The sequence below is a fragment of the Danio rerio genome, chromosome 12 (genome assembly GCF_049306965.1).
Source record: "Danio rerio strain Tuebingen ecotype United States chromosome 12, GRCz12tu, whole genome shotgun sequence".
NCBI classification, from domain to species: Eukaryota; Metazoa; Chordata; class Actinopteri; order Cypriniformes; family Danionidae; genus Danio; species Danio rerio.
The window spans coordinates 33934202-33961729 of record NC_133187.1 but is presented as its reverse complement, the minus strand read 5'-3'; the positions used below and the strand labels follow the sequence as shown (position 1 = coordinate 33961729).

Here is a 27528-nt window from a genome sequence, read left to right as displayed (position 1 = left end):
GCTGTTTACTGCGACCAAACCTAAGTAGGTGGGGTCCTACCAGGGCTGATCTGGGAACAGCGCATATGGGCTCAAAACAGGAGATTAGCCACACCCTCTCCAATACAAAGTGGGCGTTCATGTGTTTTTTGATTGACATAAGTTACGTCTAATGAAAGAGCAGAGCTGCCCTAGCAACTCCTCACAGGAACCAATCAAGGAAAATCCAAGGATGAACTCAACATTTTTCTGTTTAGGGAGGCTGATAGACGAGAGGGATCGTGGCTGAGAGCTCAATGGACCAGGTTTGCTCAAACTGTAAAGATGAGATAAACATTAGGTGTTCTGTATTATAATTACCATTACTTTAAGTGTAAATAACCAATTATAAGTAGCTAATCGCCTTATGCTACGATATTGTTAACATATGAGGCTCTTTATTTACCTTCTGATGTGACGCAACAGTATCAGTGGATCCACAGTCCGAATCTTTGAACAAAAGGACAGCTTTAGCCATGTTCTGGACATGAGATTTTTCACACAGAGAGACAAGTGATCAACACGTAGGTTTGTTTTTTTAAAACAGCTAAATCGTTCAGTTACATTTGGTGGACTGAAATATAACACAAGTCCGTCAAGTCCGACAATTACATGATGTACCAGTATGGGTCATCGGGCTGATGTGAAGATGAACCACAGAAGCAGCCCAGCAAAAGCTTATGATTTTCTTCTGAAATTCCTACTGGTTGGAGACAGTGATGTGGGGAAAGGGGAAATACTGGCCAGTCTTCAGGATGGGTCCAGTGAGTCACCCTATGGATACAACATGGGTAAGACACTGTATTGTTTAATTAATATTCATCAAACCCTCTACCAGATATTCTTTTTGTATATTTGAAGATTGGGTGTTGAACATGAAGTGTACAGTCAGTGCATTTGAGCTGAATCTATAATCATGACTTGTATATTATGTAACATTAATGCATCTCGTGTATGTTGTAAAAAAACAGTTACACGTATCTTATTTTGTCACTAGAAATGTTGTCAATTGAAAACTAAGACAACAACGACAACTGGCAGCTGAAAACAATCTATTCTACATTTTCTATAATTGATTAGTATCATAATAAGTATGACAATTATTTTAAGCTTACAGTGCTCATCTATTGTATTTGTCAAGCTCTTATTCACAGCTCAGTTGTAGTCGTAGTTATTAGTTACTGTTTTGGAAAAAGTAACTCTTCCCAGGGGACAAAATCAACTGCAGTGAACCCCCCTTTGGGCTTTCACAACTAAACAACATATTTTTCATGTGTCTTGCGCAAAAGACAAACAACATTTTTATGCGACTCAAGCCACTTAAAGTTATCACATAACTAATAAATTACAGGATATGTTTACACTTTAAAAAAATAAATAAAGATCTTTATTGGCATAAAAAGTAGAACTTTTAACATCCATAGAACCTTTACATTGCATAATGATTTTATTAAGACTATACATAATGACTTGCATATCACTTATTAACCAAGTGTGTGAGACGGGGTTCTTAATGAGTTTCATATCTTCTCCAGAATGCTATCGCAGGTCTGCTCGAATCTAAATTGTTTTATTTTGTCATGCAAGAAACACAACACACTACATGTGACATTTTCATCGTCACAGCATTTGGGCAAAGTCCAGAGTCTGATGAACATGGTGAATCTCTTTTTAACAGCTTAGATTACACTAGTGAGTAAATTGACGGCCAACATGTTCATTTAGGGTCAGAGGCTGGGTGGCTTGCACAGTTGTGGACTCATTTATCCAAGCAGCTGAGACATGCATGCCAGACACTTTTAGAAAAGGCGCAACAGGTTATAAGAAAAATCAAAATACCTTGAGAAAAAAAAGTTTTCACCAAAATAGTGAAACAATTTCTACATTTTTTTGTGTGCTCAAATGCTCAAAATGTCTGTAAATGTTTTGTAACATTTATATTTAATTAACCAAAGTCGCACAAGTGCCAGGAGCTAAGCAGTGGCGCAGTAGGTAGTGCTGTCGCCTCACAGCAAGAAGATCGCTGGGTCGCTGGTTCGAGCCTCGGCTCAGTTGACGTTTCTGTGTGGAGTTTGCATGTTCTCCGTGTGTTCGCATGGGATCCTTTGGATGCTCCGGTTTCCCCCACATGCGGTACAGGTGAATTGGGTAGGCTAAATTGTCCATAGTGTGTGTGAATGTGTGTGTGGATGTTTCCCAGAGATGGGTTGTGGCTGGAAGGGCATCCACTGCATAAAAACTTGCTGGATAAGTTGGAGGTTCATTCCGCTGTGGCGACCCCGGATTAATAAAGGGACTAAGCTGACAAGAAAATGAATGAATAAATGACACAATTTCACATTCGTCACATCCATAACAGAGGTGTCACATCTATAACAAAGCTTTTTCCTCATAAATGCAAACATGTAAAGTAAAATGAAATCAGTCATTTTTGTTCTATAGAGAGCCAACTCTTATCCTTTTGATTAGCTTCACTTTTGGTTTGTGCAGTTTTATTCACAGAATTTCTACAAAGTATGTTGTAGACTGTAAACTCGCTAACTTTTTTGGTCGCATCCATAACGCATGTTTATTTTCCACATTTAAAATATAAAAATGTTTACAGACTGATATTTTTCTGATCGCATAGCTTTGTGGTTAATTGTTTTGGGAAATATAAACATATATCAAAATATAACATTAACATTATGCTTTCTCTGTGAATGTATGTTTTGAATTTTTACTACAAATGTCACATCAATAACACTGGAATTGCTCTTGAACAGAGTAGTGCAGTGTTTTTAATGTCAGCATGAACTGCCGTTAACTATTTGACGTTAACTATGTTTTCAAGATTGTGATAAGTTGCCGTTTGAAACAGCCTAAAGGTGCACTCGCATTATCAAAATTTTACATGCTTTATCCACAAAAAGGTCCTTTGTCTACTGTCAGCAGTTTAGAGATATATAAAGAATAACACGCATACCTAGCAGATTTTTTTGTTGGACAGCTTGGGGAACTTGCAGGCCAACTTGAACATGAGCGAATTTTGCATTGTGAACTATTTCATCCTAGCATGTAGTTTCTGATCTCACAAACACCTGTAGAGCCCAATAGTTGGGTATTGGAAGTAAAAATCTTCTCATTAAGTGTCTCTTTAAAAAATATAAATAATAATAATAAAATATGATAACCTTTTAATGACATATGTTTCGTAAGCTTGTATGGAATTAAAAGATTGTATGGTGTATGCTTTATTTGCAATAACTATATTGTCCACCTGAGAGGAGAATCTGGTTTTGGCTCAACCAGCACAACAGATTAGTCATGACTAGGCCCACACGAAATAAAAAAATCTAAAATCCATATCACATGCTAAAAATCTGCAGATTTCCGCAGATTTTTAGCCCATCCTTGATCCTGTTTATTTACTTGTGTAAATGTGTTTAAATTTATATTTGTTCAGTTTATTAGTAATATTATTGAATAATCTAAAAATATTCAAATGATTTATTTACAATACAGTTTGTAAAGTAGTATTTTCTGCCTTTTAGTAGATATATTATATGAGAGACTTGCATTGTTTACCAAATATAGTGGATCTAATTAGATTAAATTAGAGAAGTATTACTTTTTCTTATATGTATTAAGGTTTTTATTATGATGCTCCTAAAATCACTAAAAATACCCTAAGTTTCATATCGCAGTCATCTTCATTTTGAGAATCCCCCCTTTCAACCCTACTCCTCCTCCTTTTCTAGATGGGTGGCATAGTGGCCCAGTGGTTACCACTGCTACCTTACAGCAAGAACGTCACTGGTTCTGGTCCTTACCAAGCCAGTCGATGTTTTTGTGCAGAGTTTACACATTTTCCCTGTGCTCACGTGGGTTTTCACCGGGTTCCCCGGTTTTTTCCCACTGTCCAAAAACATGCAACTTAAGTTAATTGACTAATCCTACTAGAATTAGTTACCTCTTAAGAGCAATCACTATCTGTTCATTAGCTACTAGAGGAGGGAAGTTCTTGAAATCTACCTGAGCTTAAACTCTCTCTCTCGACTTGCAACCGGGAGGGAGCCCCGGGCTCGAGGTTTTTATGAGCTCTGGGCTCTCTCCCAGGACAGCATGCCAAATAAGCTGTACTCTAGTGTGAACTTTTGAATTATATTTAATCATTGTTTTATATGGAATTTATGTGATTTATGCAAAGAAAGAATCTTATTTAATTGTTGTCTTGTAGCTATTGCAATATCTGCATTTAAAACGAAAACCAGATTATTTCACTTACCCCACTGGCAGATAACTTAGCTTGTTTTAAGAAAAAACTGCTTTAAGAATTTTTTTTTTTGATATTTGGACTGAAAACAAGACAAACAGCAAGAAAAACATTTTTTTTCTATTGTGATTATTTCATTTTTGGTACCGGAATACTGTTAGACTCCCCAGACAACTATTAAATAGTGCTATAAAATGGGATTTTAGTTCTTTTCCTCAAGTATGCAGTTTGTCTTCTCACACCTTTGTCTTTTTGTCTAATTCTCCTGTATTTTTTTTGCTTCATTACACAGTTCATGTCATAATTTCACTTGTAGCAGGTTGGTTTGTTTCCAAGCACATACACCTAAATTCCATTAAAAAATCTCGATAGGAAACATGAACAGGGGATAAGTTGCTTCTCGAATGCACATGATTAGATATTGCCTGAAAACTTGACCAGAACAACGATAAGAGTTATCGTTGTTTACAAAATCATTACCCGGATAAATAATTTTGGGAATTGATGAATAAATCAAAATAGATCAGGAATAGTGTCAATTTTGTTACAAGCTGACTTTTACTCTTTTCCTTTTTTGTAGTTGCTCAATTCGAGCACAAGTGTGATGAAAATTTAATACCCCACCACAGGCTCGTGAAACTGACTTCATGCTACATTAATTTACATACTCTCTAGAAAAAATATTGCCCCCCTAGGGCCAGTAAAGCGCTCTGCCAGGATGCTAATACTTAGAAAACAGATTCCAAGTCTTTGGGTATGCAAGCAATTAATAGATCGGTGCTGGAGCATTCTTTTCCGATTAGATTCAGAGCTTTTTCTACATCCTATTCTGTCATATTCTATAACTTTAGTATTTATTTTGTATGGTAACCTTGGAAGCAACTCATAGAATTCCTTTTAAGTGCATACTGTATATGTACGGGGTCAATAAACTCCATTATGATTAGACGGGGAAAGCTCTTGCCTCATCGCCTTGCCAGCAGAAGTCTCTGTTGGAATTTCTGTTTATAGAGATTATTACTAGTGGCCAAAGCTCTTACGTAACCATGCTCTTCGACTGCTGAGGGAAATGAGGATGCAGCCAGAATTTGCTGGCGATAAAGGAGTGGAACATTCTGATGTTTATCTAAACACTTGCATGGACCTTTCGAGCCACTTGTTTGTTTGAACAACCAAAAAAGAGAGCGTTGCCTGTTGATTTGAAAGGAACAGTGACAGTTGAAGCCATGCATCTGTTCCTTAGTGAGTGAGAAATCAGTTCTGTGCCACTAAAACATTTATCCAACCATCTTATAAATAAGGTACCAGCTGATATGTTGCACGCTGTGTTTTGGGTTATGTAATGCCTGTGGAGTTTAATCAGGGTTGACGGCATATTTAATTGGCACAAATGAAAAGGAGGATGTAAGGAGCAGAAGAACAGTCTATTCTTTTTGTTTTATTGTCTTAGATAACATCTAATTTTCTAAATTCTTTATAGATTTGTGGTTGGAAGAAAAAGTTGATGTAGAAATAGCTTTGCAGTCATATGTTGAATGTAAGTTTCATGTATGCAGTGTACAGATTAGCAGTAAGAAAAGTTGTTAATACGTGATCATTCTTAAGTATAATTTCTTATTAGAACATTTAATCACATTTTTACAGTTTTGTCAGGATTATGTTAAGGAATAATACTTGGTACAAGGATCTGTGGACATTTGTAAAAGGATGTATTTTCATTTTTTTTTTAATCTACAGATTTTTATTGGGGATAAAATATATTTATTTTTTTATTGGGCATGATATTATTATTTATTACATAACTTTAATACAACGACAAAACATACACAGTCAATGGGAACCAAAACTTCTTTTTGAACATTATTTCATCTTTATGTAAACGAAACTCTTAATAAAAAAATATGTTTATTAATTAAAAAAAAAAAAAAAAATTGTATATATATATATATATATATATATATATATATATATATATATATATATATATAAAGTAACTAAATGTACCTTTAAAGCAATAGTTCACATACACAAATGAATTGTTTCATTTCCACTTACTCAATCCTCCCCTTGTTCCAGTTCTTTATTCGTTTTTGTTACATCTTACCTGTACGTGAGTCTTGAGATAAAACATAACAATAATTCAACTAAAACACCAGTTACAGAGCAGTATACATACAGTAAGTAAAACATTAATATCTACTCTTAATTTAAAATATAAACAAAGGACACAATCAATATAGTATAAAACAAGAGACAAGCAATACCATACCAAAGAGGAAGTTAAACAGCTATGGTTCAATGGCAGGACTGCAATTTGCACGCAAGTATAGCACAGCTGGGGCAATCAATTACCAGGCTGATGGACTGAGTAGGAGGAGCCAAAGGGAAAACAGAGAAATAGAAACACACACTCACACACGCGCACACACACACTTTAGTGAGGACATTACATAGACTTCCATTTAATCAGGTTCAAGGGATAGTTCAATAGCTCATCCAACAATTAACTTTTTACTCACTTTTAAGTAATTCCAAACCTTTGAGTTTCTTTATTCTGTTAAATACAAAATAAGATATTTTTAAGACAGCTGGAAACCTGTAACCATTGACTTCAAAAAGTTTGTTTAAAGTATATTTTTCTGTGTTTAACAGAAAGGTTTGAAACAAGTAAAGGGTGAGTAAATGATGACAGAATTTTCATTTTTTGGATGATAATGTTTCAATAATAGTGTCTATGCCCTAACCCTACATTTACCCTTACGTATAAACCCAAACCCTCACGGATTAACACATGTTCTGGGGTGCGTTTCCCAAACAATGACATTGCGGCTGAACTACCATAGTATGATGCATCGTTTGGGAAAAGAACAATGTAGTGACGAGTGTTTCCCAAAACCTGCTTTTTTTTCAGATCCATCATTTGAACCATGTTAGTGATAACGTAAAACGTCCATAACAACACTAAACGGGGTGGAGTAAAAACTTCTTTAAAGAAAAACCCATAATTTTTTGTGCAAATTATATTATTTTACACGCACACGCATTAAAAAAAAAGCAATATTAGTTTTGATGAAAACATGTTAACTGAAATGTATGTAAACGGCACATATTGGACCTATATATGTTTCTTTTACAAATATAGAGAATATGCCATATTCTATTCTAAAACATAAAACCAGTTAGTAAAACATATTATAATCTCATATATAAACTATATAAATTGATAGACTAATGGGGCGACGCAGTGGCGCAGTGGGTAGCACGTTCGCCTCACAGCAAGAAGGTCGCTGGGTCGCTCGTTCGATCCTTGGCTCAGTTGGCGTTTCTGTGTGGAGTTTGCATGTTCTCCCTGCCTTCGCGTGGGTTTCCTCCGGGTACTCCGGTTTCCCCCACAATCCAAAGACATGCGGTACAGGTGAATTGGGTAGGCCAAATTGTCCATAGTGTATGAGTGTGTGTGTGTTTATGTTTCCCAGAGATGGGTTGCGGCTGGAAGGGCATCTGCTGCGTAAAAACTTGCTGGATAAGTTGGCGGTTCATTCCACTGTGGCGACCCCAGATTAATAAAGGGACTAAGCCGACAAGAAAATGAATGAATGGATAGACTAATGGTTGTAATTTACAGTAGGTAATTTGTTAATTAAAGAAAACAATCCTACATCATAATAATAATAGTATATATAACAAATTTATTGTTATTATTATTATTATTAGTAGTATTATTATTATTATTATTATTATTGTTACTAATATTATTAAGTAGGATATTGTTTATTTTTTTTAAAAGTCCACTTTTACAATTTGACAGTCAAACCACTGCAGAAATGTTCTAACCAACAGGCTCATATACTGTAGAGTACATATACATTTCTTACTAAATAACCTACTATAAATTAAAAGCATTAGCATATGCTATATATTTTTGTTTTTACAAGCTTTGGAAACAAAGTAAATTCCGCTTTTAAATAATAGGTCACTTGACCCACTGCTGCGTTCAAAATGGCATAAATGTTTTCAATGGGCATTAAGGAAACACAATTGTCATTATGAATATCGCTAAAACTGAACTATAAAATACTTAGAAACTAAATAACATGTAAGAGAGATTACTTTTTTGTTGTTGTTTTTTCTTTAATCATTCCCAGTTTAAATGTTGGAATGTTCTAAAGGAATAGGGCATAGGGGGATAACTAGGAATAGAACACAGCCAGGAACTATGCTTCTAACTACAGCTCTAGAGGTGTAGTTACAAGTGTATGAAATTGCGATGCAGTTTGCTAATGCTTGTTGGAATGATGGATTTGGGAAACACTAAATCAACTAACTTGTAACAACGCAACTTGCAACCTTAGCTGGCTGACCATGGTTTTCGGAAACACACCCATGGCCGATTTATAAGAACATTTAAGTAGTGAGGACCAGTGAAATGTCCGTTTTGATATTTTACTATAAGTGAGGACAATTGAGCCCTCACAAATACAGCTTAACCAGTATACACACACACACACGGATGTAACAATTTTAAACCCAAAAGTAAATATTTTGAAGAATGTTGAAAATTGGTACCTACTACTGACATCCACAATATTTGTTTGTCTGTTTGTTTGTTTGTATACTTTAGTGTCCCTCAAGGGGAAAATTTCCGTGCACTCACGGAGCACTCCAGCAAGTTCTGACACAATAAAATTTTAAAATAAGTAAACATGCAAAAGATTTACAAACAGGAAAAAAGCATAAGCACACTATCTATCAGTTTTCAACAGTCTGATTGACTTCGGGATAAAAGAGAAGGTTCTGTATCAGAAGGTAAAAGATTGTAAAATGGGAAGAGTACATGAGATGGATTGTTCAGAATTCTTTTCGATTCATTCAAAGTGCATTGCTCGTAAAGTGATTGAATTTTAGTAAGAGTTTCAGATCCTATTAGTCTTGTAGCAGTTTTGATAATATTAAACATTTTTGATTTCAGATTTACAGAAAGATTGCCATACCACATAGATAGACCATACCTGAGGATACTCTCAAATACAGCCTGATAAAATAAGTTCATGATTTTCTGATCAACACCATAGAATTCTAACCTTTGTAGAAAATACAGTCTTTGGTGAAGCTTTTCACAGATCCAGTTTACGTGAGTGTCCCATGTTAGAGACCTGTCTATGTAAATTCCCAAATACTTGTATGACTCACTGTACTTGAGTGATTTCTTGATTATGTACAAACACTGGTAAATACTCAACAGCACACTTGGGATCAAAGTTTGTTAGGGCCTACTCACACAATGCTATCCAAACCCTGCCCAGACCCGTTTCCGGGATTGTTTGAGAAGTGTGAGTGCTCTGAATCGGGCTCAGGCATGGTTCACTTGGCCGGCCCTGGCCCGGTTGGAAGAGGTGGGCTTCAGCGGGGTTCACTTGGGCTTTGGCACGGTACGCTTGTGTGTGAGTGCAAAACGGGCCTGAGCCCGAAACTGAAAGCGAGACTTTTAAGGGACTGTTTGATATGGATTAATTGATCATTCTTACAGTTCAATGAATGCAAACTGTCGTAGATTATTAAAGACGCAAACCCCTCACTGCACGACAGCTGCGCCTTCAGCAAACCTCCTAATTCCTGCAGCACGAGGACTTTATGATTGTTTATGAGCGTCAAAAGTTTCTGATACAGTATGTTCTGCGAAATATTTGACTGTGTTTTACTGCATATCTAATGACTAAAACGATATAACTAAAGAAATCTCAACTGTGCGGAGCAAGAGCGCTTACTGATCAGCGCATCATCGATAACGTTAGCGGGCCAGGCCCGAATTTAATGTGAGTGTGGGCTGGCAGGGGAGACGGAAGGGGGACAGGCTGGCTTTGGGCCGGTTCAAGGCAACTGTACATGTGAGTACGCCCTTAAAAAGGAGTGATACCATTCAATGATTGTTATTCATTCATAAAACCATTCAATAATTTGTTATTTTGAAACTACACTCAAAAAAGTCTTTTGCTGCTTTTTCAAACAACACAATTATTACTTTTTTTGGGAGACAACTTAATTGTTTTCTGTTCAATCCACTTAATTTTGTAAAAAGGATTAAGTTAACTTAATCGATTTGTGTTGGTAAAACATGAAGGAATTCATGTTGCCGAACCCAACATTTTTTACAATGCTTAAATGTCGATGAATACCAGTTTTCAACATTCTTTTGTGTTCAAAAGAAGAAATGAAAAAACACTAGATGTTTGGAACCACTTGAGTGTAAATAAATAGAGAGTAATTATTTAATTTGGGGTGAACTATCCTTTAACATGGTGTCCACCTTCACTAATGTCTACAAGAGTTATATAAGAGTTAAATTATGATGGTTTAAATTCTGGTATGTCTCCTCAAAGAACCTTGCAGTATTTTGTGTTTGCGTTTGATTCGGTGTCTTAAAGTTGCTGGGAATGGATCAACGAGTGTTAGCATAACTGTTACTCCCTGAGCTCTTGATTCTGAGCACCATTATCCACGGAGGCTTCATCCTCATCCACTTACTCGGGTTGATCCGCCGTATGTGTCATCCCGTCAGAAAAAAGGTCTATGGCTTTCTGCTGGTCGCTGTGAGGTGCAGAGCAGAGTAATTGCGCAGGGAGACAGAAAGAGTTAGTGTGAAAAAATCTGTCAGGATGAATCAGAGCTTGCCCACACAAACAGGAAGACTGCATCCTACAGGCGGACATTTTTATACAGAAAAAAATACAGCGGAGAGTCTGTGTTATACAATATTTGTTTAAATGTGATGCATCACACTGAAGTAAATAATTCACAATAGGCCTTTTATCAAAAGCTTGATAAAAGATTTATTTAGTGGTGGAAAGTATGATGCAAGCGCCGCTGGTCATGTTTATTTGATAAAATACATTTTTCTTGTAGTTGAAGTCAGACTTATCTAATAAAGCATTATTAGATAATGATAATGTTGCATTATTATTGCTTAAACAAACCATTAAAATATTCCTATTTATCAAGGGTTTATTAAATTGATGAAAGACCTTTACGTTGTACAAAGTTCTGTTTTTAATGAATGCTAATGAAAGATGTTCTTTTGCATTTCCTCTCATCAAAGAATCCTGAGGTAATAGATAATGACCTCCATTAAAAATGGAAAAATATACATTTAAATTGTTATAAATTTTTACACTATTAATGTTTTACTGTTACTGTTTTACTCTAATAAGTAACAATTTACTAAAATAAAGAATCTTTAGATCAACATGTCTAAAGAATGATTTTTACATGGATATTTAGAGTCAGAGCTAAAAAATAATAATTGTTATAATAATAATTTTCAGCTAGGATACATAAAATTGATCAAAGAATTTCTACATTGACACATAAATTCTGTTTTAAATAAATGTAAGCCAGCTCAAGCACTTCCAGTGAACTGTCATGCATAATAAAATCGTAGCGTTTAAGTTCTGGTTTCTTTAGAAATCAATGATCTTCGCTGCCTGATTGATATATCAGCTTATGAAAGTATGATATGTGTATGATATACAAATGTGTGTTTTACCACGGACAAGAGAACTGCATTAAATTCCATTGTTCATTGCCATGTAAGTAGTCAGTAAGGTGTATAGCGCATTTATTGCATATAGCCATACACCCAAAGCACTTCACAGTCATGAGGGGGCCTCTCGACACCACCACCAGTGTGCAGCATTCACTTGGATGATGTGACGGCAGCCACAGGACAACAGCGCCAGTGCGCTCCTCACACACCAGCTATAGGGGGGTGGAGAGACAGTGATAGAGCCAATTCAGTGGTTGGGGATTAATGGGAGGTCATGATTGTAAGGGCCAATGCAGGGAATTTAGCCAGATCACCGGGGTTACACCTCTATTTTTTAATAGAGGTGCCATGGGAATTTTAATGACCACAGAGAGTTAGGTTCAATCTCGGTTTAATGTCTCATCCAAAATACGGCGCCCACTGACAGTATAGTGTCCTCTTCACTATACTGGGGCGTTAGGACTCACACAGACCGCAGGTTAAGCACCCCCTGCTGGCCTCACTAACACCACTTACAACAGCAACCTAGTTTTCCCATGTTGTCTCCCATTCAGGTATTGACCAGGCTCAGCCCAGCTTTGTGTTGCCTTTACTCATTATATTTTATTAAATTATTTTTGTTGACGCTGTGAAAGCAACCTTTTAAATTTGAAAATAGTCACATCAACCTTCCACCTGGAAACCTTCCAACAGAAGTAATGTTTCTTGAGCACTAAATGAGCAGATTGGACTGATTTCTGAAGCATCATGACACTGAAACCTATAGTAGTAAATAGTGATAGAAAAACATATCTGCTTTTCAATCAGGAACAAATTGCACATTAAAATGTATTTACATGTTATAATACTACGTTTTAGTCATTTTTATTTGTAAAATAATTACTATTGCAATATTGCTGCTCTTACTGTATTTTCAGCCATTTTGTGCACATAAAACAACTTTTTGTAGTTTTTAGAGTTTTGTATTTTTTAAAAATCTAATCTGATATTGTTTGAAGCATTATATATGGATGCATGGACGGTTGGTTGGTTTGGTTGGAAGGTTTTGTTTGGATGGTTAATTGGACAGACCCCAAACCTAACTAAAGAATGATTTTTCAAGGAGGACTTGATTATACTTAATAGTTAATTCACAAAATATCCGATTTACACCTCATCATTAGTGCATACCTTCTGATATGTTGAAAAGCACAAAGACTGACCTCGCAGCTTACAGGGTCACTTTGGATTGTAGTTGGTCTTTTTGGTTCCATTCTTTAGTGACAGTGATGGTTTTTTTAAATTCTGTCAACTTAATGGAATCTCCCAGTTGTTCCATGTATATTTTCACAGTGTTGGGTTTCATTCTCATCGCAAAGGAATGTGTGATCGGCTCTGAAATTGTCTAAGAGAAAGAGTGTTGAGAATGTGTGTGTGTGTGTGTGTGTGTGTGTGTGTGTGTGTGTGTGTGTGTGTGTGTGTGTGTGTGTGTGTGCCCCAGAAACCCCACAGAATCAACTCTGAAGCTTTCTAATCTCAGCCTAGGCAATGGCATCCTCTTCAAATGTCATGATAATAACATCACTTAATCATAGTTGCTTGCTGTCACTTAATTGCATAATCAAAAGAGGGACAGTCTAAGTGAAATATTGGCTAAAACTGAACGTCTTTATAAAGGAACGTCTTATTTTTTAACATATGCAAACTCTGTCTAGAATGTTCTATAGCAATTCTCAACTTTTCCATTTACAGTTATACGTAAGTCTATTAATAGTGTTTGCTAAGCATGTACATTTGAACAGTACTCAGTTGACTTAGTAATTGACTCAAAATCGCTGAGTATTATGTTTTGTTGCGTAAACTTCACTGTTTATGTTATCAGCCAAAATGATGCCTCAACTGACATCAAATTGCTTTAAATTTGATATTTTTAATGTTTTAATTTAATGCATTTTATCAGATGGAGAATTAATTATTTGCCGCGTGTAGGAATGAGAATGTCATTTAGGCATTAGGATGTGGGCTCTCTCCTTAGATCATATCTAGGAAGTTCCCTAGAACCCTTTAACTACCACATATATGGTATAAAAAATCAACAGAGAATGTTGACCATTTCTAGACCATTTCTTCCACATTTGAAAAAGAAATATCGCCATTTAGGTTGTGATTAAAATTATTTTCTTCAAAAATATGTACTTTTGTTTTGATTGTGAGTTTTCAATTAGTCTCAGATTTTTTTTCCCAACACATTTCCTATTATAAATTAGGATTCTGACTGGTTTGTTGGTCTGTTTGGACCAGATCTGAATACAATTGCCATGTTTACATTTACACAAAAAAAAAATTTTCTTACTTCCAGTTTTTGTCTTCTTTTAGTCCAAATATCAAAAACTTCTTAAATCAAGAAGCATTTTCTAGTTTTTCCGTAAAGCAAAACTTTTTCAAACTTCTAGGACACCTAATTCCCCCCCCCCCCCCCCCCCCCCCCCCCCAATTTGCCCAGTTTCACTCGTGCCCCCTCTCAACTTCAAAATAAATGGTAATGTTCATGAGTGAATGTGAAACTGCTGAACTGCAGTTAAAGTCATCCAAAAATACAGGAAACTCTTACATTAAAGCACTTCACATAAATACCTTCATTATATTATTGTCTATTAAGGCAAATAACTAGATTACAGATGTCCATGTAAACATAGTCAGTGTCTTCAAAATTAGTGAAAGATCTAGAAGGGCATCCTGCTGATTTGATGCAGAAGTGCACTTGTTTGTCAGATGCTCAACGGTTTGACTTTCATTCACCATCATTCATTTTAAAAAGCATCCGCTCCATTTTTTATGCGTATGTTTTACTCAAACGAATTAACTCTATATGTGCCTGATAGTTAGATGTGGAGCTAACATTAATCAGATTTACTCTAGTGAACATAAAAATCGGCATCATAATTTACTCAAGTGCAAGGCACGCCTCAATGTCTTGCGCCCCATTTAATTGGGGCCTGGTGGGGCGCGCCCCACAGTTTGAAAACCCCTGGTCTAAAGCAGGGGTGCCCAAACTCAGAGCTGGAGGGCCAGTGTCCAGCGTATTTTAGTTCCGACCCCAATGAAACACACCTGAATCAGCTTTTCAAGCTCCTAGGTATACTAAAACTTCCACGCAAGTGTGTTGAAGGAAGTTGGATGCTAAACAATGCAGGACACCGGCCCTCCAGGACCGAGTTTGGACACCCCTGGTCTAGAGCATGCTTCTTAAGCTGAACATTTTTAAACGTTTGGACTATAAACAAGAGAACTTTTAGTAAGTAAAGCATTTTTTTGCAGTGTACCTAAACAAACCGAACTACGGGACAAATGCAATGCACATGGTTCTAAAACAAATGCTTTAAATGAGCATTTAAGTCATTTTATTTCATTTTAAATTGCAGGAATCGACTACAAGACTACTACCATTCTCCTGGATGGACGCAGGGTTAAGCTTCAACTGTGGTGAGTCGCCTCCTACAGATACTGTACATGTTGATCATTTATGTTTGGCTTCATTTCTTTCTGTTATCATCTTCTTAAACTGCAACCAAGCATGAAGCAAGATTAAAGATCGCCCTCTTTAATCGCCAATAAAGTCCTGTTTTTTCTTCCTCAAAAAATTACACAAACATGCCAAACGTCTAGCTGTGTTAATTATAGCACTTCTCACTAAACTCCTCCACTGAAAAAATCAGCCAAGTCAGTCCCACTAGCCATATCTAGGAGTTGTTTAAATGTTTGGCTGTTTTTATTTATTTATCAAAGATGCAGTAGGAGATCTGAGAAAATGCTAACTTTAGCACTAGCATTGAAAACATACATCCTTTCCTGCCGTCCTAAAGTCATGAACACACACTAAATAGATGAACATAGACAACCTTATAACACTAGATCATGCCATTCAACAGTGAGAAAACTTTATAGTACTTTATAATAGCACAATTCCAAAACCATAAATTCATAAATGGTATTATATCTAGCATGTTTTCAGTTGTGAAGCAAGCGAAACTTGCCATATTGTGTAGTATTTTATGCATGCAAGAATTTCTACGACCATGTGCTTGACATATGACACCTCTATGGTTTTGGCTACCAATTGTAATTTTCCGCCCGAATATTTTGATTGGACGAACATTTCTTAGTCGTAAGCCTCACCCAGAATTTAATACATTTACTGTAGATCATTTACATTGTGTTACTATCAGAATGTGGAGAGACTTTGAACCAGCACAACAAAATGTTTTCTGAAGACCTTCAATACTAATATTTAATATTAGTGTAATATATGTATAATGTGCTTTTCTGAAGGAAGCAGAAATACATTAATTTAGCAGGAAGTGTTGATGGTACAATACAACAGAAACAGCTTAGAAATATGATAAATGCACTTGTTTAAAGGAACTCAAAATAAATAAGAATAAATAAATGCATTAAGAACAAAATAATCAATTCATTAATTAACATGGGACCATTTGGACTCCATATTTGGATTATTTGGAACCTAGTCTTTGCCCTATCATACAAAAAAAGAATATTGTAACTATAGCTGAAAAATAAGCAATGTTTTGATCTGTTTTATTATGTGTAGTCCTGTTTTAAATATAATCTGAACATTTATTTATTTATTTCTCTCTGTTTTCTTTTTACTTTTTTCTTCTTGTTTTGTGTTGGTATTATTGTGAAAATTCAATAAGCATACAGTTGAAATGTTTTTTCTTTTTTAAATATTTTCCAAATGATGTTTAACAGAGCAAGGAAATTTTCACAGTATGTCTGATATTTATTTTTCTTCTAGAGAAAGTCTTATTTATTTATTTATTTATTTATTTATTTATTTATTTATTTCAGCTAGAATAAAAGCAGTTACAAAAAAAAAAACATTCTAAGGTCAATATTATTAGCCCCTTTAAGTTATATATTTTTTCGATAGTCTACAGAACAAACCATATATATACAATTATTTGCCTAATTATTCTATCCTGCCTGATTAACCTAGTTAAGCCTTTAAATGTCACTTTAAGCTGTATAGGAGTGTCTTGAAAAATATCTAGTAAAATATTATTTACATTAAAAGCTAAAATAAATCAGTGATTAGAAATGAGTTATTAAAACTGTTATGTTTAGAAATGTGTTGAAAAAAACTTCTCTCCGTTAAACAGAAATTAGGGGAAAAATTAACAGAGGGGCTAATAATTCAAAACATAGTACCATTTATAAAAATTGCCACAAACCTGAATAAACTGATTAAAAAATAGTGGACAAAAAAAAAAAACAATTGTTACCAAGAGACTGATGAAGTCATACAGTAATACATATGAAAGGTTCTTCATATAGTTACTGATAAAAAGTGAATCTACAAACAAATGAATCACAAATATATCCTAACATTGTCACTAATTGGTTTTCCATTGTTTTCTGTAATATTTTTCTTATATAAATAAAAGAACAGCACACTATGTCATGTGGTGTTGTTGATGTTCATCTGAGGTTTTATTTTCCACATTTTAAGACCCTCTAAAGACCAGATAATTCAATTGGGTGTCCTGCATTCTTCACATGACTTTATTAATATTACTGAATAGTAGTCACAACATTGACCAGTTCACAACCTATGAAAAAACACATCAAATAATTCCTTAGATATCTCAGTTGAAATAGTTCTATAATGAAAACTTGTCATTGGAACAAAGGAGAACATCTGAAACTATTGAACAGAAAATAAGATATTTTGAGAAAAGCTGGAAACCTGTAACTGTTGACTTCCATGGTATTTGTTTTTTTGTTTTTACTAAGGAAGTCAAAAGTATTTTCTTTTGTGTTCAACAGATTAAAGAAAGAATTGGTAGACTAAATAAATACTATAGTGAGTTAATTTAAATTTTTGAATGAACTATCCCTTTAAGAGTGCTTAGCTTTTTGCAAGCATCTGGAATCAACAATTGATATTCCGGCCTTGACAGACGAAGTGTTTTAGAGGGTTTGTGATACTCGAGTCGTTACCCGCCTCAATATGACTGGCACATCTTGGTGCTGCGCTCAGGCCTGGATGGTGAATGATTCATTTCACTGCTCCTACTCAAAGTCTGCAGCCCTGGCACCAACCACAGAGAGCTCCTCATGTCACCAGGCAGAGAGAAGGACAATGGCTACAGACGCACTGAAGAACAGACACTAAATCAATGTCTTCTTTGTTGTTTTTGTTTTGTAAAGGGACACCTCAGGACAAGGCAGATTCTGTACCATATTCCGCTCCTATTCCAGAGGAGCACAGGTATGGTAAAAGTGATAAAAAGACTTTGGGGAAATATGAGTTTATCTGTTTTGTGTTTGTTCCAATTATAACGTTAAATATATACAACAACAACAATTGTTAAAATCCAAGCTTTAAATGAAAATTAATTGAAAAGGACATTAATAAAATGATCTATTATGGGTTATTTTGTAAATAATTAAAACAATACAAATTAATTTTTTTATTTCTAGTTATTTTGGGAAAAATGGCAATTGAAATTGTACACCAGTCACAATTTATTTAATCAACAAGTTTATAAGTGGCTGTTTTAAATGTAATTTAAATTAAAACAATTGCTTTTTTTTTTCTTTATATAATTCATTTAAATTGCATTCAAATGTAAATAATGCAAATAAAATTTAAATGCAATTTGTTTAAAATTATTACATTTTTATAAAAATATTTAACTTCATTTTATCATGTTCATAATAATATGATCATGTTTTCCAATGACTGTGATTAGCTGTTTTAAGTGTAAATAATTTGAATAAAAATAAAGAAATTAATTTAATTTACTCAGAAAAATACTTTAATTATTATAATCATTTATTCTAAAATGAAATAGTTCAAATGAAATGTTTTCAGTATTTTTTGTAATTATATTGTGTAAGTTTAAGTGATTTTGTAGGGTTACTTGATTTATTTAATTGTTTTTTGTAGGTTTAGGTGATGTTTGTAAGTGAATGTGATTTTTGTAAGTTAAAGTGATTTATTTAGGTGATTATTGTAAGTTAAAGTGATTTATTTAGGTGATTTTTGTAAGTTAAAGTGATTTATTTAGGTGATTTTTGTAATTTTACATGATTTTGTAGGTTTAAGTGATTTAATTAAGTGATTTGTGTAAGTTTAAGTGATTTTTGTAGGCTTAAGTGATTTATTTAAGTGATTTTTGTAGGTTTAAGTGATGCTGTTCAAATGCAAATCATTTCAAAAATAAAAAAATTGAAAATAAATATTCATTATTTAATTAAACATTACTCATTAAATAATAAGCTTTTTTCAAATTAAATCATTTAAAATATACTTGTAATTTTATATTCAGGTACTTTAACATACGTATTGCTTAATTTGAACCATTTGTGAAGCTGTGAGCATTTGTTTGCCCATTGCACATAATGTGCAAAGAGACTTTGGGAAACGGGCTTTTGAATATCTCTGAAATCCCAGACAGTAGTTAAACACCCCACCCAGAGATCAGCAGTTCCTGTTGAAAGTGTGCTATGCTATAAATTGGAGTGGACTGGTATTGTTGATATGACATTTCCTTGTTCTGGCAAACACAGATATCCTAATGACAGCAACTCCTGGAGCAAAGCCACATACTTTATTGACACTGCATCGTAAACATCTCTGCCAACACATTTACTCCCATACTGACTGAGATGATGAATAATACAACTCCCAGTACCACACTTTGAAAATTTTTTGCTATAGTCTGAAATTTTTAGGATAAATCTGTGTCTTATTTCATTCAAAACCTTTCATTCAAGTTTAATAATCTTTTTTTCACAGGGAGTCATCCTTGTTTATGACATCACAAACCGGTGGTCTTTCGACGGCATCGACAGATGGATTAAAGAGATTGATGAGGTAAAATCAGGTCAATCAGATCCAAAATGACTGTAATTACAGTAATCAGCATGGTAATTGTGCAGTGCTGTGTGATTATGGGTATAAACAAACATGACATCATACTAGTGGCTTTGCAATTACATTAAAAATCTGAATAAAACATAAGCTAATCAGCTTAAGAAGTTCCTAAGATAGATGTGTCTTCATACATAGTAAAAAGCTATTAGTTTGCTTTACTTAAAAAAAGCGAGTATACCCATTGCTTTTAAACAAATTATTTGACTTTACTTTAAAAAAATGTAGTAAAACCACTGACTTTAAAGCGATTAGTTGGCTTTACTTAAAGAAACTAAGTAAATCCACTGCCTTAAAATTATTGAGTAAATGAATTATGTGCACAATTTTAAAAAATTAAGTTACGTCAACTTAACCTTTTCAAGTTACAATAAACATACTTATTTTTTAAAGTAAGGTCAACTTGTTGCTTTTAAGGCAGCGTGTTTACTGTCTTTTTAAAGTAAGGTAACTAACCACTGAGTAGATCAGAATGTGCTGTTTTATGCAGCTAGTGATGATTATAAACATTAGGTTTTTTAAATGGCACTAACAGAGGCTTTGTAACTAATCTGTGTAAATTGCAGGGGGCTGAGGATGCACAAGGTGTTTCAAATGACTGTTTCGATATACACTACAGACCAAAAGTTTAGGATAAGGAAATTATTACTTTTAAATATAGTTACAAAAATATTCCTGTAAATTTAATTTAGATTTAAAGATGAATTTTTAGCAAGCATCATTGATCCAAAATCCAATGTCAGATGATCCGTCAGAAATATGATGATGTGCAGCTCAGGAATTATTATTATTATTATCATTATTATTATTATTATTATTATTATTATTATGTTTAAAACTAAAAACGTGTTTAAAACTGTTGGGCTGCATTATATTTTACTTTATACTGTAATACACTGACTGTTATTGGTGCCATTAAAATTGATTTATTTTTATTCATCAAGGACATAATAATCAAATTGTTCAAAAGGATAATTAAAAAATTAATTTTAAGATTAATAAATATTAAAATAGATCAGAGTTTCCACAAATCTATGAAGATGGAAAACATTAATAATGATGCCAATAATAAATGATAATGAAAGTACAACAAATCAAATTATTTAAACTATTTCTTAAGGTTTTTGAGGTAGACTTAACACTTAAATTAGCTTTAAATCAAATATGTATATACAAAATACAGCCACACTAATACAAATAAATAAATTAATTTAAAGAAATAGTAAGTAAAAATAAAAGTAAATAAAATAAAATAAAAAATAATAATGTGGTCATCAAAACAAATATGCACAATAAAATCACAGGTGTAAGTCAATTATCAATCTACAGTATAATGGGAAGGAAAGCAATATTTAGCTTTTTTAAAGGATCTAAAAGAGGACTCCATGTTTTGTAGAAGTAGCCAGCAGTTCCTTTCATTGTATGTCTGATTTTCTCAAAAATGAACAAATTTAATAAATACAATTCTAAACTATATTCAAAAGGAAAAGTTATTTTGAATTGTACAAATATTTCTTAATTTTTTATTTTTTATGAAGATAAATAATCTTACTAATGCCAAAGTTTTGACTGATAATGAAAATATAAAACAAATTATTCTAAAGATTGTTTAATAATCACTCATTTGCTCTTTTTTTTCTCAATACCCAGCATGCACCAGGTGTCCCCAAGATCCTGGTGGGCAACAGGCTTCATCTGGCCTATAAGCGTCAGGTGACCACCGAACATGCGCAGGCCTTTGCAGAGCGATTGGGCGTCACGTTTTTTGAGGTCAGCCCTCTCTGTAACTTCAACATCACCGAGTCCTTCACTGAACTGGCCCGCATTGTGCTCATGAGGCACGGCATGGAGCGACTCTGGAGACCCAATAAAGGTAACAAGCCTCATTTATCAGGCTTCAAACAAACTAAAGAGAGCATTTATTTTTTACATCAACAAGGCTTTGTTTCTACATTTTGACATGCACTCTCCGGCCACTACAAATAACAATATCTCTCTTAAATACAGTATATTCTACAAGTTTATTTTACACATTCATTCATTTTCCATTGGCTTAGTCCCTTATTTATTAGGGATCGTCATAGCAGAATAAACCAACCACTATTCCAGCATATGTTTTACACAGCGAATGCGCTTTCAGCCACAACCCAGTACTGGGAAACACTCCCAGATAGCATAAGAAGGTGGGCCACTTTAGGCAGTTATGCAGCACTTGTGGTCTTTCTTTGACCTAGACAAAATAAATGTGAGCTTGAAGTGGCCCACATGTACAATTTCAAAAGGGGGCCAAAGATTCAAGCTCATATTTGGGCCATTTAAGGCAAAAGTTTGGCACTTATGGCAAAATATAATCTGAATTTGAGTCAAATGTGGCCCTTGTGGAAAATGGTAAATTTGGCCCAAGTGAGAGAGGACAATTTGGGCAGCAGTTGGCAAAAATGTGGCATAGTCATTTAAGGGTACTCTGGGTCTAAACCCTAAGTGGCTCACATGTGTAGGTGCAAATGTGGCCCAGTTATGTTAAGACATATGTCGGCCACTTTTGGCAAATATTCGGCACAGTAAGCTCTGGCTAATGCTGCTGTGAGCCTAAAGTGGCCCAGAGAAGATATGGCAAATGTGGCCCAGTTATCCTATAACAAATGTGGGCCACTTTTGACAAATATTTGGCACAGTAAGCTCTGTCTAATGTGGTTTTGAACCTAAAGTGGCCTAGAGAAGATATGGCAAATGTGACATTATGAGAAGATATGGCAAATGTGACATTATGAGAAGATATGGCAAATGTGTTATTTTAAAACATGTGGGCCACTTTTTTTGCGAATATTCTGCATAGTAAGCTTTAGCTAATGTGGCTGTGAGCTTAAAGTGGCAAACAGGAGCAGACCTTTTTAAGTGCCATCATTCCATGTAGTCTGGATGTAAGTGCCATGTGTATTTTGCTAGCTGGGCCCATACATGCTCGTATTTATACACACACACACACACACACACACACACACACACACACACACACACACACACATATATACACTACGATCTATTTTGTTTACTCAGTTCACTTATAGAGCATGTCACTTATAGCGCATTGGACTGTGGGGGAAACTGGAGCACCTGGGGAAACCCACACAAACAAAGGCAGAGCATGCAAACTCCCCACAGAAATGCCATCTGGCTCAGCAGGGACTCGAACCAACAACCCTCTTGCTGTGAGGCGACAGTGCTATCCACTGAGCCACAGTGCCACCCCTATTTACAAATTACACCCATTAAAAACGTTTTAAAGTGGATGATTCAGGAAACTATATTTTTTATATTCGTTGATGCGTTATATAATAAATCAGGAAGTAAAATGACTTAAATAGATCATTCTCTTTCATAATATCCGATTGAATATGAGTTGAGAAATCACATGTTGGGCGGATGTGTGAAATATATAGTGACTGATTTATATGCATGTGGGTGCATACAGACATACCACATATAGCTCTTTAAAAAATACAATGTTTAATGTTATGATTTCTCTAGATTTGCTATTAATGTGTGTATATTAATAGTAATGTTTTATTTTATAAACTATGAACGCATCTTCAGATTTCAATTAAGAACATTTTTGCAGAAAATCAAAACAGGTTAATGTACAGTATATACCTTAAATCAGGGGTTTCAAACGTTACACTTTTTTGTTTTGCTTAAATGTTTACTCCGCCATCCTATGAACTGTTAGTCACTGATATGGCCCCTGCCAATTTATGTTTGAGAACCCTGCCTTAGATGTTGGGGAAAGGGAAATAACCATGAAACAAATAAAACTATTTGTTATTCTAGCCAGTTGGAATTTTCTGGGGAAAAAATGCAAATCTTTATATTTGAAATTTGGTTGCAATTATATCAGACCTTAATATAATATATATATTAAATATTATAATTTTACTCAAACCAATAACTTATCAGTCCACCAAACCAAGAAAAGTGAAAAAAATCAATTAAAAATTAATTAATTCTTTTTTTTTCGGCTTAGTCCCTTTATTAATCTGGGGTCACCACAGAGGAATGAACCACCAACTTATCTAGCATATGTTTTATGCAGCGGAAGCCCTTCCTGCTGCAACCCATCACTGGGAAACACCTATACACACTCTTTCACACAAAAACACAACAGGCAATTTTGCTTATTCAATTCACCTATAGCGCATGTCTTTGGAGTGTTTTGAAAACTGAAGCACCCGGAGGAAACCCACATGAACACAGAGAGAACATGCAAACTCCATACAGAAATGCCAACTGACCCAGCCGTTGCTAGAACCAGCGACCTTCTTGCTGTGAGGCGATTGTGCTACCAACTGTGCAGCCCCTATATTATATTATATTATATTATTTATTAATTCATTTTCTTTTTGGCTTAGTCCCTTTAATAATCTGATGTCGCCAGTTCAAGTCCTGGCTGGGCCAGCTGGCATTTCTGTGTGGAGTTTGCATCTTCTCCCCGTGTTCGAGTGGGTTTCCTCTGGGTGCTCCGGTTTCCCCCACTATCCAAAGACATGCATTATAGTTGAATTAGAAGCACTATAGGTGAACTGGATGAGCAAATAATTTACAGTCATATGAATATAAGTAATATAATTATATTTTAAGACATTATATAGAGAATAAAACAGAGAGAATAACACATAAATAAAAGTGAAAAAAGAGAGCTAAATCTGCAGTCCTCACTGTTTTTCAACAATACCATCATTGTCTTGTTTCTCCACTCTTCCATCAACATCTCTTTCTGACTCATTTTATTTCTAATGTTGGAAATGTTCTCTCAGGGAATTAAACAGGCTTCATCATAAATGTTTCTGACATGAGATGATGCATTAAAGAAGACTGTCATAGATTAATGCGAGCATCTATAGGAACAGCCTTTTCTGAGAATGACCACATAAGCAACAGCCATACATGTTGTTCTCTCTTGGACAAATGCTGCAAATATATAAAGGTTAAAGGAACGCTTGAGAAACCTGAAAAATGATGTGCTTTGAGACTTTATATACAGCTCAGATCAGAGACACCCAGTGTTCAAATATCAGTGTAATGGCTTGCCGCCTCCACAGCACATCTCAGCTCTTAATAATCATAGCTTTGGCTCATGCTAGAAAAATGGATTGTAGGAACAAGGTCAAGTGGTATAAAAACATTTACGGAATAAAAGCATCAGATGTTTATTTAGACTAGAGATTATTTAAAGGTCAAGGAATATGACAAAACAACTTTGTGCTTCCATTAGATGACTTCATCCTCGAAAGACAAACATTTTCTAAAGGGGTAGTTCACACGAAAATGAACATTTGCTCTTATTTTACTCATGCTCAAGCCAATCCAAGATGGAAGGGATGTTTTCTTTAAAGCTGACCACTCAAGAAGATTTTAGACTAAAACTGTGGTTTTGTAATGTACAACAACAGTTACAGACACTTTGAGAATCAAGCAAAATATTAGGATATACATAGGCAAAACTAAATTAATGTCCATGGCCAACTATTGTTTTTTTTGTTTTGTTTTTTTACACATAAATGCTCTAAAAGATTGTATTCATATTGAAGATTTTAAGGTAACATTATCAGCAAACAAACAGACATTTAACTCACGAGTCACAACACATTAATATTCATAGCAAATCCGGAGAACAAATAGTAACTTATTATATTATGTTATATTATATTATATTATATTATATTATATTATATTATATTATAATACATTGTTATATTTTTTAAATTGTGATTTTTTTATTCTAATTTATTATATTATATTATTATATATTGGTTTTTATCTTAATGAAAAATAGCATATTTGTGAAAATACATATTACATATCGCATCAACTAAATTAATCATATAAATTAAAATATAAAATTGTAGTTATGTATTTAATGTATCACATGTCGGTGTAAGCACTAATAGTATCTCACTTGGTGTAATAGGGCCTTAAATTTTCTGTTTTGTGGCTAAGCTTTCAAATCGGTGTGTATGTCAATGAATTTTGAGTTTTAGTATTTTATTTTTAAAAAGAAAATCTGTTTCTTGCACCATATATTTTACCATGACTATGAACTGAGGGTGTTTTGATGGTGCTTAATATGTTGCTTTTACCTTAAATTACCTTAAGTTTCATGCAATACTAATGTTTCAGATTTAAGCTGCAAGCAAGCAGAATTTTCTAACATGCTACCATATCAGGTTTTCAATAAACATCTTTGATAAAATCAAGACATTGGTTTCTTTTGTTAAGCATATGTCCACTAGAGAGCAGTGTTTGTTTTCTTTTAGGGGGTCTTTTGGTGAAATAAAAATAACAGCATTATTAATAAATCAGCTAAATTCAACCAGTGAGTGCATTAACTGTCATCTAAATTGTCATTTTAGTGTGGGTCTACTTTATAGGCGGTTGAATAAAATGTAGCCATTTAAAAAAAAAAACACATAATGCCTGTTAAACTTCCCGAGCTTAATAATGCCGTCACTTGGTCGTTACAGAAATGTAAATGAAATTCTCAGTTTTAGCAGTATTGAAAACACATCTATATTATAAATATATATATATATATATATATATATATATATATATATATATATATATATATATATATATTCCATATTTTTAGTCATGTATTTTTCCATGACTGTGAGCTGAAGATGTTTTGATGTTCCTTAATATGTTGCTTTTACCCTAAACCTGTTGTTTTCTTTCATACAGTGTTGAGTCTGCAGGACCTGTGCTGCCGTTCTATCGTTTCCTGCACTCCAGTGCATCTCGTGGACAAACTTCCCCTTCCTGTTGCCTTAAAGAGTCATCTGAAGTCCTTTTCCATGGCTAACGGCCTGGTCAACACCAGGATGATGCACGGCCGTTCCTATTCGGTCATACCTAGCAGTGCTAAAAAACGGAACGGAACCAAAAAATCCAAAATCATCTATCCTCCACTGAGCCCATCCCAGCACTGCGCACGGACAAGCTGCAAGATTTCATAGATCGATGCAGTCGCTGTATTTACAGTACACATTCACAATGCAATTAAACAAGGAGCTAGTGTTCACAGCCACCAGAGTCTTACAATAAATAAGAACCAAGATACAGAACAGGGGCTCTTTGATATAGTAAGTGTTCTTGAGCTTGTTCACCATGTTGGTTTGTGCAAAACACATCCTCCTGGCCATATCCGATTGTGATCGCCGGACACAAGTACAAAAGAGGATCTGTTTCTAAGTGTTTCCAAGCCTTTATAATGCTCTGCATTGTTTAAATATACGTACAAGTTATTTTGTCTTGTATATGTATTGATGGTACTGCATTTTCCTGTGGAGGACTCTCTCTTTTTTTGCTACTGAACTTGGACCAAGCCAGCAGGAGAAACAGACGGCGTTCCTGATTTGTTATCAGTTTTAAAATGGACCTTACTGATAAATAATACCAGCTTAATTTCTTTAATACTTTTATTCAGAGAGAAAGGTCAAGGTTGAGACACACGGCTCTTTGTATTGTGTATATATAATTTTTGTTTGATACTACGTTGTTAGAATTCTTAATTATTGTGATACACTTGATCTGTGACCAATATTGTAATTAAACAATATGTTTGTATGGAAAACACACCAAAGATGTGGGAGATTCAAATGTGGCTTCAATTGTCACAATGAAAACAATGCTTATGTTTCAGATTTACACTGCAAGCAAACAGAAATTTCTAACATGCTACCATATCAGGTTTTAAATAAACATCAGTGATAAAATCAA

The 27528-nt window shown here is 34.5% G+C and overlaps 1 protein-coding gene across 2 annotated transcripts; it reads left to right on the top strand.

Annotated features, from left to right (window-relative positions):
- Positions 1-223: 223 nt before the first annotated feature.
- rab40b (RAB40B, member RAS oncogene family) lies at positions 224-27528 on the top strand. 2 transcript variants are annotated; one of them, XM_073917555.1, is made up of 7 exons: positions 229-284; positions 566-809; positions 15215-15275; positions 18024-18084; positions 19618-19695; positions 21403-21625; positions 26491-27524. In XM_073917555.1, exons 2-7 carry the CDS (start codon positions 644-646, stop codon positions 26763-26765), a joined length of 864 nt encoding a protein of 287 aa, XP_073773656.1. In that variant the 5' UTR covers positions 229-284; positions 566-643; the 3' UTR covers positions 26766-27524.

Coding starts and splice junctions, on each gene's coding strand:
- rab40b (XM_073917555.1), top strand. CDS start 644: ATGGGTCATCGGGCTGATGTGAAGATGAACCACAGAAGCAGCCCAGCA. Junction 810..15,214: donor ACCCTATGGATACAACATGG/GTAAGACACTGT, acceptor TTTAAATTGCAG/GAATCGACTACAAGACTACT. Junction 18,085..19,617: donor CCTATTCCAGAGGAGCACAG/GTATGGTAAAAG, acceptor TTTTTTTCACAG/GGAGTCATCCTTGTTTATGA.